This window comes from Martes martes (assembly GCF_963455335.1).
Source record: "Martes martes genome assembly, chromosome: 12".
NCBI classification, from domain to species: Eukaryota; Metazoa; Chordata; class Mammalia; order Carnivora; family Mustelidae; genus Martes; species Martes martes.
Window position 1 is genome coordinate 95,873,045 of NC_137900.1, and position 15,378 is coordinate 95,888,422.

The 15,378-nt window shown below is 58.0% G+C and overlaps 1 protein-coding gene across 6 annotated transcripts in view; it reads right to left on the reverse strand.

Annotated features, from left to right (window-relative positions):
* Positions 1-15,378, reverse strand: part of PNPLA7 (patatin like domain 7, lysophospholipase) — a 63,973-nt gene that overhangs the window by 37,992 nt on the left and 10,603 nt on the right. For all 6 annotated transcript variants that reach the window (XM_080819248.1, XM_080819244.1, XM_080819247.1 and 3 more), the window contains exons 10-15: positions 12,109-12,237; positions 11,612-11,692; positions 10,701-10,827; positions 9,903-10,046; positions 5,337-5,437; positions 5,074-5,220 (exon numbers count right to left, since the gene is read on the reverse strand). In XM_080819248.1, the coding sequence (XP_080675374.1) occupies positions 5,074-5,220; positions 5,337-5,437; positions 9,903-10,046; positions 10,701-10,827; positions 11,612-11,692; positions 12,109-12,237 (729 nt within the window). The remainder of the gene's footprint in view (positions 1-5,073; positions 5,221-5,336; positions 5,438-9,902; positions 10,047-10,700; positions 10,828-11,611; positions 11,693-12,108; positions 12,238-15,378) is intronic.

Below are 15,378 nucleotides of genomic sequence, written 5' to 3' on the forward strand. Positions count from 1 at the left end.
ATGCCTCTGCCTTCCACTCAGGCCACGACCCTGGAATCGAGCCCTACGTTGGGATCCCTGCTCTGCAGGGAGCCTGCTTCTCCCTCTGCCCCCTGCTCAAGCTCTCTCTTTCTCCCTTTCTAATAAATCAATAAAATCTTAAAAAAATTCTCTATAATCTCTTTCAGAAAATGGAATTCTTCTTAGCTCATTCGATGAGGCTGGAATTTCCCCAACATAAAAACCAGAGGAAAACATTACTAGAAAACAATAGACCAGCACCTCCCAGGAACACAGGTGCAAAAATTCCCAACAAAGTGTTAGCCAATCAAATCCAACAACATATAAAAAGAATTAATACACGACAACCAAGTGGGGTCTGTCCCAGGTATGCAAGGCTGGTCCAACATTTGAAAATCAATTAATGTAATTCATCCCATCAACAGACCAAAACAGATAAATCGCACAGTCATATCAATAGATGCAGACAAGCACGCGACAAAACCCAACCCCCAATCGTCACAAAAACTCTCAGTAAACCAGGAACAGAGGGGAACTTTCTCAACTTGATAAAGACTATCCACAAAAACCTACAGTTTACATCACCTCATCTTAATGATGAGAAACTCGACGTTTTCCGGCTAAGATCATGTACAAGGCAAGGATGTCACCTCACCATTCCTTTTCAACATTGTGCTGGAAGTCCTTGACAGTGCAATAGGCAAGAAAAGGAAATACTGGGGTGCCTGGGTGGCTCAGTGGGTTAAACCCTCTGCCTTCGGCTCAGGTCAGGATCTCAGGGTCCTGGGATCGAGCCCCACATCGGGCTCTCTGCTCCGCTCTCTCTCTCTGCCTGCCTCTCTGCCTACTGGTGATCTCTGTCTCACAAATGAATAAATAAGATCTTAAAAAAAGATGCATCTAGGGGCACCTGGGTGGCTCAGTGGGTTAAAGCCGCTGCCTTCAGCTCAGGTCATGATCCCAGCGTCCTGGGATCGAGCCCCGCATCGGGCTCTCTGCTCAGCGGGGAGCCTGCTTCCTCCTCTCTCTCTGCCTGCCTCTCTGCATACTTGTGGTCTCTGTCTGTCAAATAAATAAATAAAATCTTTAAAAAAAAAAAAAAAGATGCATCTAGATACAGACCTTATACCCTTCAAAAAAAGGAACCCCAAATGGATCACAGACCTAAGAACAAAATGCAAAATAAAACTGGTAGAAGATACCACAGGAGAAAATCCATATGATCTTGGGTCGGGCGATGACTTTTTACATATGACACCAAAGGCGTAATCCATGAAGGGAAAAATTTATAAGCTGGACCTCATTAAAATAAAAAAGTCTTGCTCTGTGAAAGACACGGTCAAGAGAGTAAACGGACAAGCCCCAGATAAAAGAAAACATTTGCAAAAGGCACAGGTGACGAAGGCTGCTGTCCCAAACACACCGGTGTTACAACTCGACAGTAAGGAAACCAACGACCTGGCTGCCAAGGGGCCGAGACCTTAACAGACTCCTCGGCACAGAGGGCAACCGGCAAACGCGCCATCAAGGCAGCGCAAACCGGAGCAGGGACGGGCCACCGTGCCCCTCGGGGAGCCGCCGGGTGCCCTCGCGCAGGGACACGGACAGTCCCGGACGCGGACGCCGGCGACGACGTGGGGCCGCGCAACGCTGCCCCGAGGCCGGGGGCTTGCAGTCCGGGGGTGTCTTGCAAAACTAACCCTACTTTTACCATGAAGGGCGGCCCTCGGCTCTTACTGTTCCGCCAACGAGTTGAAAACGGCAGCCCGGGACGTTCAGTGCAGCCGCCAAACCTGGGGGCTGCGAGCCGCGTGCGCCGCGGACCGGGGCCCCCGCCCGGCAGCGGGCTCTGTTGGGCGCCAGCAGCCTGCTCGGCCCGAAGGGACACGGAGCGACCGTAAGCCGGAAGGGGCCGGTGACGGGGGCCGGCGACAGGGGCGGACGACAGGGGCCGGCGACAGGGGCCGGACCGGGGCTTTCCGGGGAGCCGCGCCGCGGGGGGCCGCCCACAGCGCGCCCCAGCGAGCCCCGAGCCAACGCTCCGGACGCTGGGGACGGTGACACGTCCCTGCGGGGTCCCCGGCGGCCCCGAGCGCGCGGCCCCGGCGCTCCTCTCCGGCCGGCTGGGAACCCGAGACGGCGCCACACGGACAGCGCGCGGACGAAGCGAGGCCGCGGCCAACGAGGCCGCCCGGGGAGCGGCGCAGGTGAAGGCGGCCGCGGGGAACGGACGCGACCGCGGAGCGGAACGCGCGCCCCGGGTGGGGACTGACAGGGACTGGGACACGCAGAAGAGACCGGACACCACACGCCCCGTGGAGTCTCGGAAGAGAAAACGTGCCGTGGCAGTATTTGAAGAGAAAATGCTCATAATTTTTCAAAAGGAATTCAGGGGCCCAGACGGAAGCCCGAAGCCTTTCATGTAAGATAAAGAAAAAAATCCGCGCCGGGTTCCGCAACCGCAGGAAGCCAAAAACAAGTATTTTTTTTTTTTTTTATCCATTTGCGCGACAGAGCAAGAAAGAGCAGAGGGAGAGGGAGGGGCAGGCCCCCCGCTGAGCAGGGAGCCCCGCGCGGGGCTCGATCCAACCACCCCGGGATCAGGACCGGAGCCAAAGGCAGAGGCTACATGACCGAGCCCCCCAGGCGCCCCAACAAACAAAACATCTTCACAGCAGCAAGAGAAAAGTTATTTTTCTTTTTTTTTTTTTTTTTTTTTTTTTTTTTTTTTCCAGCACAGGACTTCTCACGGCGACACTGGGCCCAGGGACTGTGTGCGGCTGCCAGCAGGTCGCCTAGCGCTCACCTCAGCGCCGCGTCCTCGAACAGGCCGGCAGCCGCAGGGACTCCGCGCACACAGCCTCCGTGTCGCTGGGGACAGAAGGCAGAGCCCCGGCCGCCCCGCCGACTGGCCCGCTCTCTCTCTCTCTGCAGTCCCCACCGACGCCCTGGCCAGCAAACTGTTTGGTGCTCCTGAACCCTCCACCGTCGCCTGTTCTCTACCAACCATTGTCCCAGAGTCGCCAAACTACCGCGATGCCAGGACCGGCCGACGGCGCTGCAGACAGCGGCACGAGGCACAGCGGGAGGCTCCTGGCTTCTGCCCTCCTTCAGCCCCAACTCTGGCCTGAAATCTGACCCAGTCAGATGCTATGCTGAGCTGTGGGCGCAAGGGACAAAACGTCATGAAAACATCCTCTCGGACCAGAGGGCCAGGAAAGGCAGCTCCTGCAGCGGGGGGAAGGCCTCCAGGAGGGCAGCCAGGGGCAGAGCACTGCCGTGCGCCCACCGAGAGCAGTCCCAGAAGCCCCGACGGAGAGCCCTACAGACAGGCTTATGACGGGGGCGCAGCTGGCTGGCAGGGAACGTCAGACTTTCCAACGAGGATGCCGGGCCAACCAAGAACCCATGAGCAAAAACATGTATAATCAGGGGCCCCCGGGGGGCCCAGTTGGTGAAGCCTCTGCCTTCGGCTCAGGTCAGGATCCTGGGGTCCTGGGATCGAGCCCCCGTCGGGCACCCTGCTCAGCAGGAGGCCTGCTTCTCCTTCTCCCTTTCCCTGCTGCTCTGCTGTCTTGTGCTCTCTCTCTAGCTCTGTCAAATAAATAAATAAAATCTTTTATTTTTTTAAAAGATTTTTTTAAAAAATTTATTTGACAGAGAGAGATCACAAGAGGCAGAGAGCCAGGCCAGGGGGTAGGGGTGGGTGGGCAGGGAAGCAGGCTCCCCGCTGAGCAGAGAGCCCGATGCGGGGCTCGATCCCAGGACCCTGAGATCATGACCTGAGCCGAAGGCAGAGGCTTTAACCCACTGAGCCACCCAGGCGCCCTAAATAAAGTCTTTCAAAAAAATATTTATATCTAGGGGTGCCTGGGTGGCTCAGTTGTTAAGCATCTGCCTTCGGCTCAGGTGGTGATCCCGGGGTCCTAGGATCGAGCCCCACATCGGGCTCTCTGCTCAGCGGGGAGCCTACTTCCCTGCCCACCCACCCCCACCCCCCGGCCTGGCTCTCTGCCTCTTGTGATCTCTGTCAAATAAATAAATACAATCTTAAAAAAAAAAAGCCGTACTCAACACTGTGCCCGTAGTATCTGAAATGGAAAAGGCTGAAAACCTGGACGCTGTCATGCGTGCAAGGCCACAGGAGCCCCCGATCTGGGCGAGAGGTGACGCACAACCCCCGGGACACAGACATGTCCACTCATGTCCCTCCACAGCGTGGACAAGGGATGGACACTCAGTCCTGGCTGGCAGAGCCTCCCGGACCAGCAGCCATGTGAGCAAGTCACAGAGGGGCTACCAAGCAAGGAACAGCAGGCGCAGGGGCCACACGGGATGAGTCATGCACAGGGAGTCCCCACGCGGGCGCTGGGCAGTGCTTCCTGGAGAGGAGGGGCCGGGGCCACAGAGGGCACCCAGTTTGGTCCCTGGCATGGTGGTTCCGTGGGCACCCACATTCTTCTGTATGCAGGGTACCCGCAACTCTTTTTATCTGTCAGAGAGAGAGAGGGAGAGAGAGAGAGTGCGCGCGCACAGGCAGACAGAGCGGCAGGCAGAGGGAGAAGCAGGCTCCCCGCTGAGCAAGGAGCCCGATGTGGGACTCGATCCCAGGATGCTGGGATCATGACCTGAGCCGAAGGCAGTCGCCTGAGCCACCCAGGCGTCCCCCCACAACTCTTTTTAAAATGTGAGGGGAGAAAAGGATAAAGAGAAAACGGGAGCGTGATGAAGACTGGTCAGGAGAGGGTCACTTTTAACCCTTACAGGGCATCCTGGGGGTGTCCGAAGTGTGCAGAGCACACAGGATGCTCGGCCCGTTCCTGCCCCTGCAAGCACGCAGGGGAGGGTAAGGGGTGCTGAGAAGACGGTGCCAGGGAGAGGGTGTGCAAAGCCGGCAGCAGCAGGACGCCATCCTGATCAGTCCCAGAGGGAGCCCCGACCCAGGACACAACGCCCAAAAGCAGTGGGTTCTTTAAAGAACAGTTTGTGGGAGTCGGCACCCGCCCCTGCAGAGACTGTGCGAGTCTCCCCGCTCACCGCAGCTGGAGAGAAGGCGGGAGGGCAGCCACTTACGTCCAGCTTCATCAGAGTGAGCAGGTTCTTCTTGGCGGCTCTGAAGATGGCGTCCGTCTTCCTGCCGCAGACAGTCTCGTCGGAGTTCGTCTCCGAGTAGCGGAAGACTGCAGAGGGAGCGTCTGCAACAGTCACGTTCCTCTTGGACTTGAAAAGAGCACAGGCAGCGTGGTCAGAGGGATGTGGCAGGGAGAAGGTTCCCGCAGGGAGCACTACGCCAAGGCAGAGCACAGCCTGATAGAGGAGAGAGGGTCCCCACCTACCTTGCCGGCCATGGCGCTCCCAGGGCGTTCCTCCGCCTGCAGGAGGACCCTGGCACGGTCACATGCCATCCTCAGGTCTGAGGTAGCCCCTGCTATGTTCCCTACAAATGGAGGGAAGACTCAGGACACTGTGCTGACCCGCCGGACACGTGGGTCCATACACACTGGCGGAGGGCAGGCTGAGCTCTCCCCCCGCAGGCGGAGCAGCACAGACCCTGAGAGGTGAGACTCGGGTCCCTGGACTGCAGCCACCGTGCGGGCACGCATGCTCTCTTGTGACCCACAACCAAGTTTTATTTTATTTTTTTAAATAAAAAAAATTTTAAGATTTTATTTTTAAGTAATCTCTACACCTAACGTGGGGCTCTTACTCACAAACCTGAGATCAAGAGACCTACACCCCACTGGCTGAGCCAGCTGGGCGCCTCCACAACCAACTCTTAATCCCAAGACACTGTGCATTCCCAGTATTTGCTGTTGTATCATTATATTATGTGACAATGTATTCATGTTACGTATCTTATTAACATGTTATTGTTTTGGGGCGCCTGGGCAGCTCAGTGGGTTAGGCCTCTGCCTTCGGCTCAGGTCATGATCTCAGGGTCCTGGGATTGAGCCCTGCATCCAGCTCTCTGCTCAGCCGGGAGCCTGCTTCCCCCTCTCCCTCTGCCTGCCTCTCTGCCTGCTTGTGCGCTCTCTCTCTCTGTCAAATAAATGTGTAAAATATTTTTTTAAAAATTAAAAAATTAAAAAATTAAACCCAGCTGGGGCGCCTGGGTGGCACAGTCAGTTAAATGTCTAATTCTTGATTTCGGCTCTAGTTGTGATCTCAGGGTCAGGCGATCAAGCCCTGTGTCAGGCTCTGTGCTCAGCACAGAGTCAGCCTGAAATTCCCCCTCTCCCTCTGCCCCCCAACTTGTGCTCTCACTCTTAAATAAGTAAATCTTTAAAAAAAATATTGTTAAAAATAAAACTGTATCACGGTCCCTGTGACTAACCCATGCGCACGGTAACGGTCACACAGCTCTACACGGTGCTGCTCTGAACGTCAGTTTACGCACATCGCATGCGGTGCAGACAGCCCGTAAGATGCTGAGAACCTCCGCTCTCTGCAGACTCAGGTCTCACACAGGGCACCGCCTGCAGGGCCCGAGGACAGGCGAATGTGCCTGCGTGTTTGCAGAACTGCGTGATCCAGAGTTGAACTTTAGGACAGGTGGACTGCTTTTACTCTCAGTTATCTGTCACTGAAGTTTTTTTATTTGAAAAATTTGCTAAACACATTTTTTAAAATGCGGCAGGTCAGCTGAATAGCCATATGGAAAAAAGTGTATCATGTCCTGTACGCACTTGAGATCAAAGAGCCAACCCTAGAGAGATAAATATGAAAGGTAAAATGTTAAATCTTACAGGCAGATTTCCTAAACAGGACAAAAGATGCATTAATTACAGAAGAAGAAAATTTGATAAATTGGACTCCATTAATTTTACAAACTTCTATCCGTGAAAAGACACTCTGAGGCACGTGAAACGTGAGAGCAGAAAATACCTTCCACGCACGTCCCCAAACGGACTCGCACAGAGACCTAAAGAACCATTAACCCATCAGGAGTGGCGACGATCCGAGAGGAGGGCACACAAAAGACCATGCAGTCAATCCCAATGGAGGTGACAAGTCCTAGGGCTCAGGAGTGGTCAGGAGGACAGGCAGCGGCCACCGCGGGGCCCACTGGGCCAGAGGAGCTGGTGTGAGGAAGACAGGAAGAAGCCAGCGGGCGGGTGGGGGCCTCCTGCCAGCGGCACTGACACAGAAGGCCAAGAGCGCCTGAGTGGGACAGAGGCCCGAACTGCCCAGATCCGAATGCTGACAGCCACACGTGCTGGGGCCCCGTGTTGGGCGACACAGCCTTAGGAGGGCGGGGAAGCACGCACCGGAGCAGTGCCCGAAGACCGCGCGCCACGTCTCCTGAGCCGAGGGCAAGCGCTCTTTGACCAGCCCTTCCCACGGGAGCAGGGACGTGTGCTCAACGGACACACAAACGCAGTGCGTTCGCACCACACCCCACGACCCTCCGCTGAGAACAGGTGCGTGTCGCTGCACACGACACGGATGCGGATGCGCACGAGACACCAGCTGCACGGCAGCAGCGCAACCCGGCCCCAGCTCGCGCTGCCGGGACTCGGGAGAGCAGGGAGCCCGGCGGGACAGGGGGCGAGCCTGACGTCTCAGCCGCTGGGGACCGGAGCGGTTGCTTTCTGCATCTGGGCGTCGGCCTCACAGGTGAGCCGTTTGGGAGCCACGGCCCCACGGCCCGTTGACCATCTACACCTCCTGTGCGAGCGTTACCCAGGCAGAAACGGTCGGTGAGAACTGAAAACGACCTGGTGCCCGGGCAGCAGCGGGCGAACATCCCAGGAGAACACAAGGCGCCTGAAGAGTAGATCCGAGTCATGGACCGCCCAGAGCAGGCGAGGCGCAGCGGCAGAACGCAGACCTGGGGCCGCCTGGGGCCGGGGCAGAGCTGACGGGACATCTCTGCTGGCTGGCAAAACGTTCTGGGATTACGTAGTGCGGATCGAGGCAATTTTGCGAATATACTAATGAATGATACACTTTAAAAAAGTGAACTCAATGGTATGTGAAATATCTCTCCAAAAACCTATTACTAGGGGCGCCTGGGTGGCTCTGTGGGTGAAGCCTCTGCCTTTAGCTCGGGTCATGGTCTCAGGGTCCTGGGATCGAGCCCCGCATCGGGCTCTCTGCTCAGCGGGGAGCCTGCTTCCCCCTCTCTCTGTCTCTGCCTGCCTCTCTGCCTACTTGTGATCTCTGTCTGTCAAATAAATAAATAAATAAAATCTTTAGAAAAAAATAAAAAACTATTACTAAAGAAAAAAGTGGGGGGGGGGGACCTGGGTGGCTCAGTCGTTAAGCATCTGCCTGGCTCAGATCATGATCCCAGGGTCCTGGGATCGAGCCCCGCCTTAGGCTCCCAGCTCAGCGGGAAGCCTGCTTCTCCCTCTTCCACTCCCCCTGCCTGTGTTTCCTCTCTCACCGTGTCTCTGTCAAATAAATATAATCTTCAAAAAAAACACAAAAACAAACGTATATTCAGAAATTTGACACCAAAGAAAGATGGCACCAAAAAAGGCAATAGGAAACAAAAGATTGTTTCGTGAATGGCGCCGTGTAAATTATCACCACACGAAGTAAGGAAAGGCTGAATCTCTGACTTCGAACAAGCAGGAATGGCCAAGGAAGGACCCGTCTGTGCGGGAGACGGGCCGCGCAGCTTGCAGAAGAGGCCCTGGGAGGACGCGCTTACGCCCCAGTGAATGAGGCGAGAGCAAGGAGGAAGGCGCCAGACGCCGATCACAGGGTGTGCAGCGGCCGGTTCGCAGTACACCGGCATCGTGCCTCCTGTTCCAGGAGCCAGAAACAGGCGTCTCAACAATTACAAGTGACGGAAGGGCCCTATCCAGAGCACATGAAGAATTAATGCAGACCAAGGAAACAGAGTCAGGAAACCCTGCAGAAAACGGGCAGAGAATATAAGCAGAAAGTAGTCTCCACACCCAATGTGGGGCTCGAGCTCAACCCTGAGATCAAGCATCACACGCTCTACCGACCCAGCCAGCCACGCACCCAACAGACAGTTCTTGAAGAGGGAACCCAAATGGGTCTCAAACACACCAGACGATGAAACCTGCCAACAGCTCAGAGAGCGCACGAAAACAAGACAGACTCTCCAACGTAAGAGCAAAATTAGAAGGTGAGAAGGAGCGAGCTAGTTTGTGCAGACAGTGGGGTGAGCGTGAGAATCCCTGGCAGCACCGTGGGTCGCCCCGGGAGAGCGTCCAGGCTGCAGCACACGGAGCCCATGACCAGGTCCCTGTGGGCAAGGGGCCCAGAGAGGGGCAGAGAGCCTCCGAGACAGCGCAGCAGAGGCAGAGCAGGGAGGAGCCCGCATGGACAGCCCCTGGAGAGCTCGGCTTCGTTTTTTAAAGATTTTATTTACTTATTTAACAAAAGGAGACAGAAAGAGAGGTGGAGGGAACGCATAAGCAGGGGAAGTGTAAGAGCGGGAAGCAGGCTCCCCGCAGAGCAGAGCCCGATGCGGGGCCAGACCCCAGGACTCCGGGATCATGACACGAGCCGAAGACAGACGCTTCACTGACAGAGCCCCCCAGGCGCCCTGAGAACTTGGCTTTAATGAAAGCAGGTCCTGGTGGCAGCTGAAGGGACAGAGGGCCTAGGAGACCCATTTCAGCAGAGGATGCCACACAGCGGTGTGCTGGCGGGCACAGCCCAGCACAGGGGAGAAAGGATGGCCCTGGGGGAGGTGCTCCCACGGCGGCCCGGCGCAGCCTCAGGGATGAGGACCCCTGGGACACAGACGCGAGGCAAGGGTCAAACAGAGCAGTGTAGAGAGGAGCTCACAGGATGCTCGGGGCAGCAAGACACTCACCACCGCACCTGACTGAGCCAGAGTGTGGGCACGGGGTCCTCTGGGCCTCAGAGCTTGCCCACCCATAAATGCTCCAAGCTCAGGGCGTCCAGTGCCTCACCTGGTGGGACAAGAGGCGTCTGGTCTCCCGCCTGGGCCTTGCCGAGCTCATCCAGGGTCTCTTCGTGGACGGAAGGCAGCGGGAAGGACCGGCTCCTCTTCAGCGGCGGCCCCGAGCCCGCTGCACGGCTGCCCCCTCGACCCGCTGGGAGGGGACAGGTAGGAAGGCAGGCCTCTGTTCTCACGGTGGCACACAGAGCTCACGTCTCAAGGCCCGAGGCCTCAGCGTCGGCACCCGCCTGCCCGAGGCATGGCGGGCCGATGCCGGCCTCGGGCGCAGGCCCTGCCCTGCCTCTCCTAGGTCTTCCTGAACTGATTTGCCCCTCGCGGCCAGCCTCCTCCACCAGGCTGAGGACTTGCGGGTCCCCTTCCCAGTGGCGGCCCTCGCTGAGGGGACCATCTCGGCACACTCGGCATGAGCCTGGCACACGTCGGTGCTCCACCGGCTCCTCAGGTGAACGAGCCTGAAAACCACCTTCTGGGAAGGCTCTGAGCTGCGTACCACAGCTTTGGTCCATGAGTCTGTAAACACACAGGTGAGCTACGCCGCACTCGTCAGCGTGGCTGTGCGTCACAGTCACCCTGAAGGTGACTCGTAGCCAAGAAGCCTCAATGGACAGTTTCTCCCCCAGATCTGGAACCTTCTCAAAAGCTCAGAGCAGCAGGAGGCTCGGAATCTGCTCCCGACGGCTTTTCCGTGGGGCCGAGTCCTCCCACAGAGACGGGGGAGACGGGGGGGGGGTGGCTGGGGTGGGAAGGGGGCCCGGACTCAGGCTGGAGGCCAGTCTGGGGACTGTACCTGGGTCGCAGGTCTCCTGGGGCCGCAGGGGCCCCTCCAGACGATCCTCGGGGCTGCAGCACGCCTGCCTCTTGGCCTTCCCGGCAGCCACGCTGGCCACAGACACCAGGGGGATGGCCTGGCTCTCCTGGGATGGGAGAGAGCAGCCGGTGCTCCAGGGTCGCACCTGAGCTAGCGCTCTCAGCAGCCACACTTGGGAGAACAAGAGGGGTGGCGACCAGCACAGAGACCAGCCGTGTGCTGAGGCTACAGGAGCCCAGTGGGCTTTATCCTGGCTACTCTATCAAATTTAAATGGTGGTCAACACCGTTCAGACGCCTTAACGCCCTTCATTAAGAAGAAAGGTAATGCAGAAAACAAAAGGGTCTGCCTTAAAATACCAGTGAAGGAAGACGATAGACCCTAAAACCCGTCAGATCCAGGAGAACCCCCCCGTGCAGGGCTGACCCCAGGAATGAGTGATCAGCATCCAGGTCCCCTCGAAGCAGGAGCCACGAGGGTTTCATCTACACCAACTGCTCACAGCAGCTCTGCGGGGAGCAAGCTGGCCCCTCCGCCCCAAGTGCCAACAGGAGGGACCCCGAGGGACGGGAGGGGGCTGCCTGCACGGGCAGGCAGGCAGCGTGTGCCCAGTGCACAACAGGAAAGGGGCAGGAGACCTTATGGATCGAGGTGACTGAAGGAGCCACATTCAGGCCAAACTATAGGCTCTCCCAGAATGGGCATTGGAGGGGCCCCATCCCCCAAATCTCTCAGGTGGGGCCAGTTCTCAGCGCACGGCCTCGCGAGAATCGAGCTGCCGACTCACCCGCCAGCCCCGGCTTCAAGGCAGAGGAGTAAACACAGCCCCGCCAACCCCTCCCCAGGCCCAGGGTCCCGGCGCCACGGCGAGGCCGCGAGGCCACACTCACTGGGTTGAAGAGCTCTGTGGTCAGGCCCAGGTAGTTGTGCAGAGCCAGAAAGGTGACCCTCTGTAGCCGCACCATGATGATCTGTGAGGGACAGCCGGCTGTGCTGGGCCCAGGCCTCCCGCGGGCCCCGGCCCCAGCGCGACCTGAAGCCCCCGGGGCTTGACAGTGCCCCGTGCGCACCCAGGACGGCAGCCGTCGGCGCGCAGGGAAACTGCACTGACTGTGCAGGTTGTCAATAAATCTAAGATTACTTCAAAACAACAAATTTAGTAACAAAAAACCAACTCTTTGGGGGGCAAGTGGGAGCTCTGAAGCCGCTCTGAGGTCACGAGTGTTAACTCTGACTCTAAAACATGCTACAAACCCCCTTAGTCCTTGCTGCACCTGCAGCGGACGTGCCCTCCCGGGTGTGCGGCCCTCGGAACCAGCGCCGCAGCTGTGGTAAGCGCTTGGCACCCCGGCTCCAGGGCCAGAAGGGGCTCCTGCACGGGACCCACCTGCACCACCCTCACCAGGGTCTCAGGATACTTCTCAAACACGCCTTGAAAAGCCACCGCTGGGAGTCGGAGGACGGTGGAAGGGACAGCAGCGCGGGCAGACACGGTTTTGTACGGAGCGGTGTGGCCCTGCGAGGACACCAAGGTCAGGCCGCTCCCAGCACCCCCGTCCCCAGAAGGGACGAGACAGCAGCACGTGGCCGCACACGGAAGCGCCTGCCACGGCCCCACTGCCCCTCGCCGCGCTCAAGGGGCCCCCGCCCAGCAGGAGCACGCGGAGCCCGATTCTCCCGCCAGGACACCGCCCGAGCCGGCCCCGATGCTTCCCAGCAGCCTCCGGCGTCCATCTGTCCTGACGGTTTGCCTTTGTCGAAACGTCCCATAAATGGCATCACACAGGGCTGGCTCCCTTCCCTGAGACGGCAGCTTGAGGCCTGCCATACTGCTCTAAAGGGCGCCTGGCTTGTTTCCAGTTTTTGGCAATTATACAGATAGCTGTCATAAATGTTCACATACGGCTTCTGGGCCGCCCAGTATACGCATCTTTAACTTCCAGGAAACTACCACGCTGTTTCCACAGTGGCTGCACCACGCTGCGCCACGCCCCAGCCACGGATGGGTTTCTGTGGCCCACACACACACCACGGCTGCACTACCAGGGCTGAATGGTGAGGAACGTGGCCAGTCTTGGCTCTGGTTCCTGGGGGGAGCCTCTCACCCAGCTAGTGACGTCTGTGTTCACAGGGGGAGGCCTGGCAGTCCCAGGACGGGGCTGGCCACGCCGGGAAGGCTGCCCACGGCGGGGGAGCTGCGGTAGTCCTGACCAAGCCCTGTGCGTCGGGAACCCGGGCATGTGGTTCTCAAAACACTCTAAGTGAGCTCTGCGACTCCGTTATGTTTCTTCCCTTTTCTGCTCATTTCACATCCTTTATAAAAAGAAAAGTGAGGGGCGCCTGGGGGGCTCAGTGGGTGAAGCCTCTGCCTTGGGCTCAGATCATGATCTCAGGGTCTTGGGATCGAGCCCCGCATCGGGCTTTCTGCTCAGCGGGGAGCCTGCTTCCCCGCCCCCCCTGCCTGCCTCTCTGCCTGCTTGTGATCTCTGTCAGATGAATAAATAAAATCTTAAAAAAAAAAAAAAGTGTCCCCGGGAGACCACAACTACACCACAAGAAACAGGACCACAGAGCAGTCGCCTGCCAGGGATTAAAGGACAGAAAGTACAGGCCGGCTCTGGGTTCCCTGCCCCCTCGTGAGGCCAAAGGTGCCCGCACACCCCCTCATCGCTTACGCACCACTCGGCCACCCTACAGAGAGTGGGCACTGTTTCTGTCGGCACACAGCGGGTAGAGGGTGTATCCTCCATGTGGCCTCACCCAGTCTCCCACTCACAAGCAGTCAAGCAGTTAGGAGGTCCCAGGAGAGCCAAGGGAGGACCCCACAAACCCCATCAGCAATTCTCATCTCTGTCCAAGAATCAGAGAGAAAAGCAGGTGCATACGTTTGGGGAAAAGGTGGGGAAAGGGAATGGCCATTAGCCACTGTTGCTAAAATTAGCTCGTGGGCTACTTATTTCCAAATTGACTTATTTAGAAAAACAACACTTCCAACCTCACCTCAGATCGAAAACCTGTGTGAACCACAGAGAGAGCCTGACCTGAGAGTGTGCCCAAGGCGCAGGGGCAGACGCCCAGGATCGCTTCCCGCTTTCCAAACGTGCTCAGCAGCAGAGGCAGAACGAGAAACAACCGTAAACAAGCTGAACAGTGGGCGGCGGGACGGCGGTGCGGACGGCCGGACCGGGACACGGCCGGACCGGGACACGGCCTGCCCGCGGGGGCCTGGCCCCACCGACCCGCAGAGGCCCGGCAGCCAAGGAGCCACGCGCAGCATAAAGCCACGCAGGGCCGGGGCGGGAGCCTCCGTGCCACGTGCTGCCGAGGGCGAAGCTGTCCTCTGACGAAAGGAGAGGGACGCTGGAGGGCGGGTTTACAGCTAGGCAGCCTGGCGATGGCTACATGCCTGTGTGACAGCTCACGCGCCTGCTTACTACCTCGTCCATTTCTGTATCTGTGGAATGTTCCATAACATTGGTAGAAGTTAACATAGTAAGGGAAGGGGAGCTGGAGTGACGTGGTCAGAGTTCCGAGTTCCAGCTCGAGCGTCAGGACGGTGAGCACCAGGGTGCCCGTGGCTGCCGCAGGGCGCGGAGGAACGCTGGGAAGCAGGGGCCTCAGGAGCTCATCACAGCTCGTGTAAATGCGTCTCCGGGAGATGATGGGTGTGAGCTGGACCTGTGGTGGGGATCACGTCACAGCAGAGGTAAACCAAGACGCCCTGCACGCACCACACACACGCAGGCACGCGTGCCGACCGCTTCTCAGTGGAATGGAAAAAAAACTAAAAGAACCAAAACTGCCTAGGTATCCAAAGAATATGTTGTTACCTCAGTCGGAAAAAATAATAACAAAGACCACCTCCCATTAAAGAGGGTAGTTTGAAGGGGAGTGTGCATCTCTACGGCAGGCCCACTGATCTCTGCTCTGTTAGAAAGACACCTCCAAGGGGGCGCCTGGGTGGCTCAGTGGGTGAAGCCTCTGCCTTCGGCTCAGGTCATGGTCCCGGGGTCCTGGGATCGAGCCCCGCATCGGGCTCTCTGCTCAGCGGGGAGCCTGCTTCCCCCTCTCTCTGCCTGCCTCTCTGCCTACCTGTGATCTCTGTCTGTCAAATAAATAAATAAAATATTTAGGCGGGGGGGGGGGGAGACAGACACCGCCAAGATTTAAGACAAAAGCTAAGAGCAGACGAGACATGTCAGCCGCCTTTTGGAAGCTAGGGCAAAGTATGTGACAGAGTGGCAGCTGACCCAACTGTCAGATGAAAGTTGAACCGTTCCCTTTGGGGGTACAGAGCCAAGATGGTGAAACCCACCCTCCTGGGAAGGCCTGAGCCCCCTCCCCACCCTGCAGCGGGCCGCGGGGGTCCTGCAGAAGGTGAAGCAGACGGGTCAGAGCACCTAGACCTTCAGCAGAGCCAAGGGCAGGGCACCATCTCACGCCTGGGCGGGAGGACAGTGTCCGCCTGCATGGGGCAAGCCCACGCTCCTTCCCCAAGCCACTTCCTCGATGGCGGGACCTTGGCAGACTCCTGTCTGAGACTTGGCTTTAGAGGAGAAAACCTGCCGATGGTGACCTGTGGGCCCCCTGCCAGCCTTCCCGAGTGAACCCCGGAGGACAAACCCTGAGTACAGGGCTCACAGCCGGCTTCCAAGGA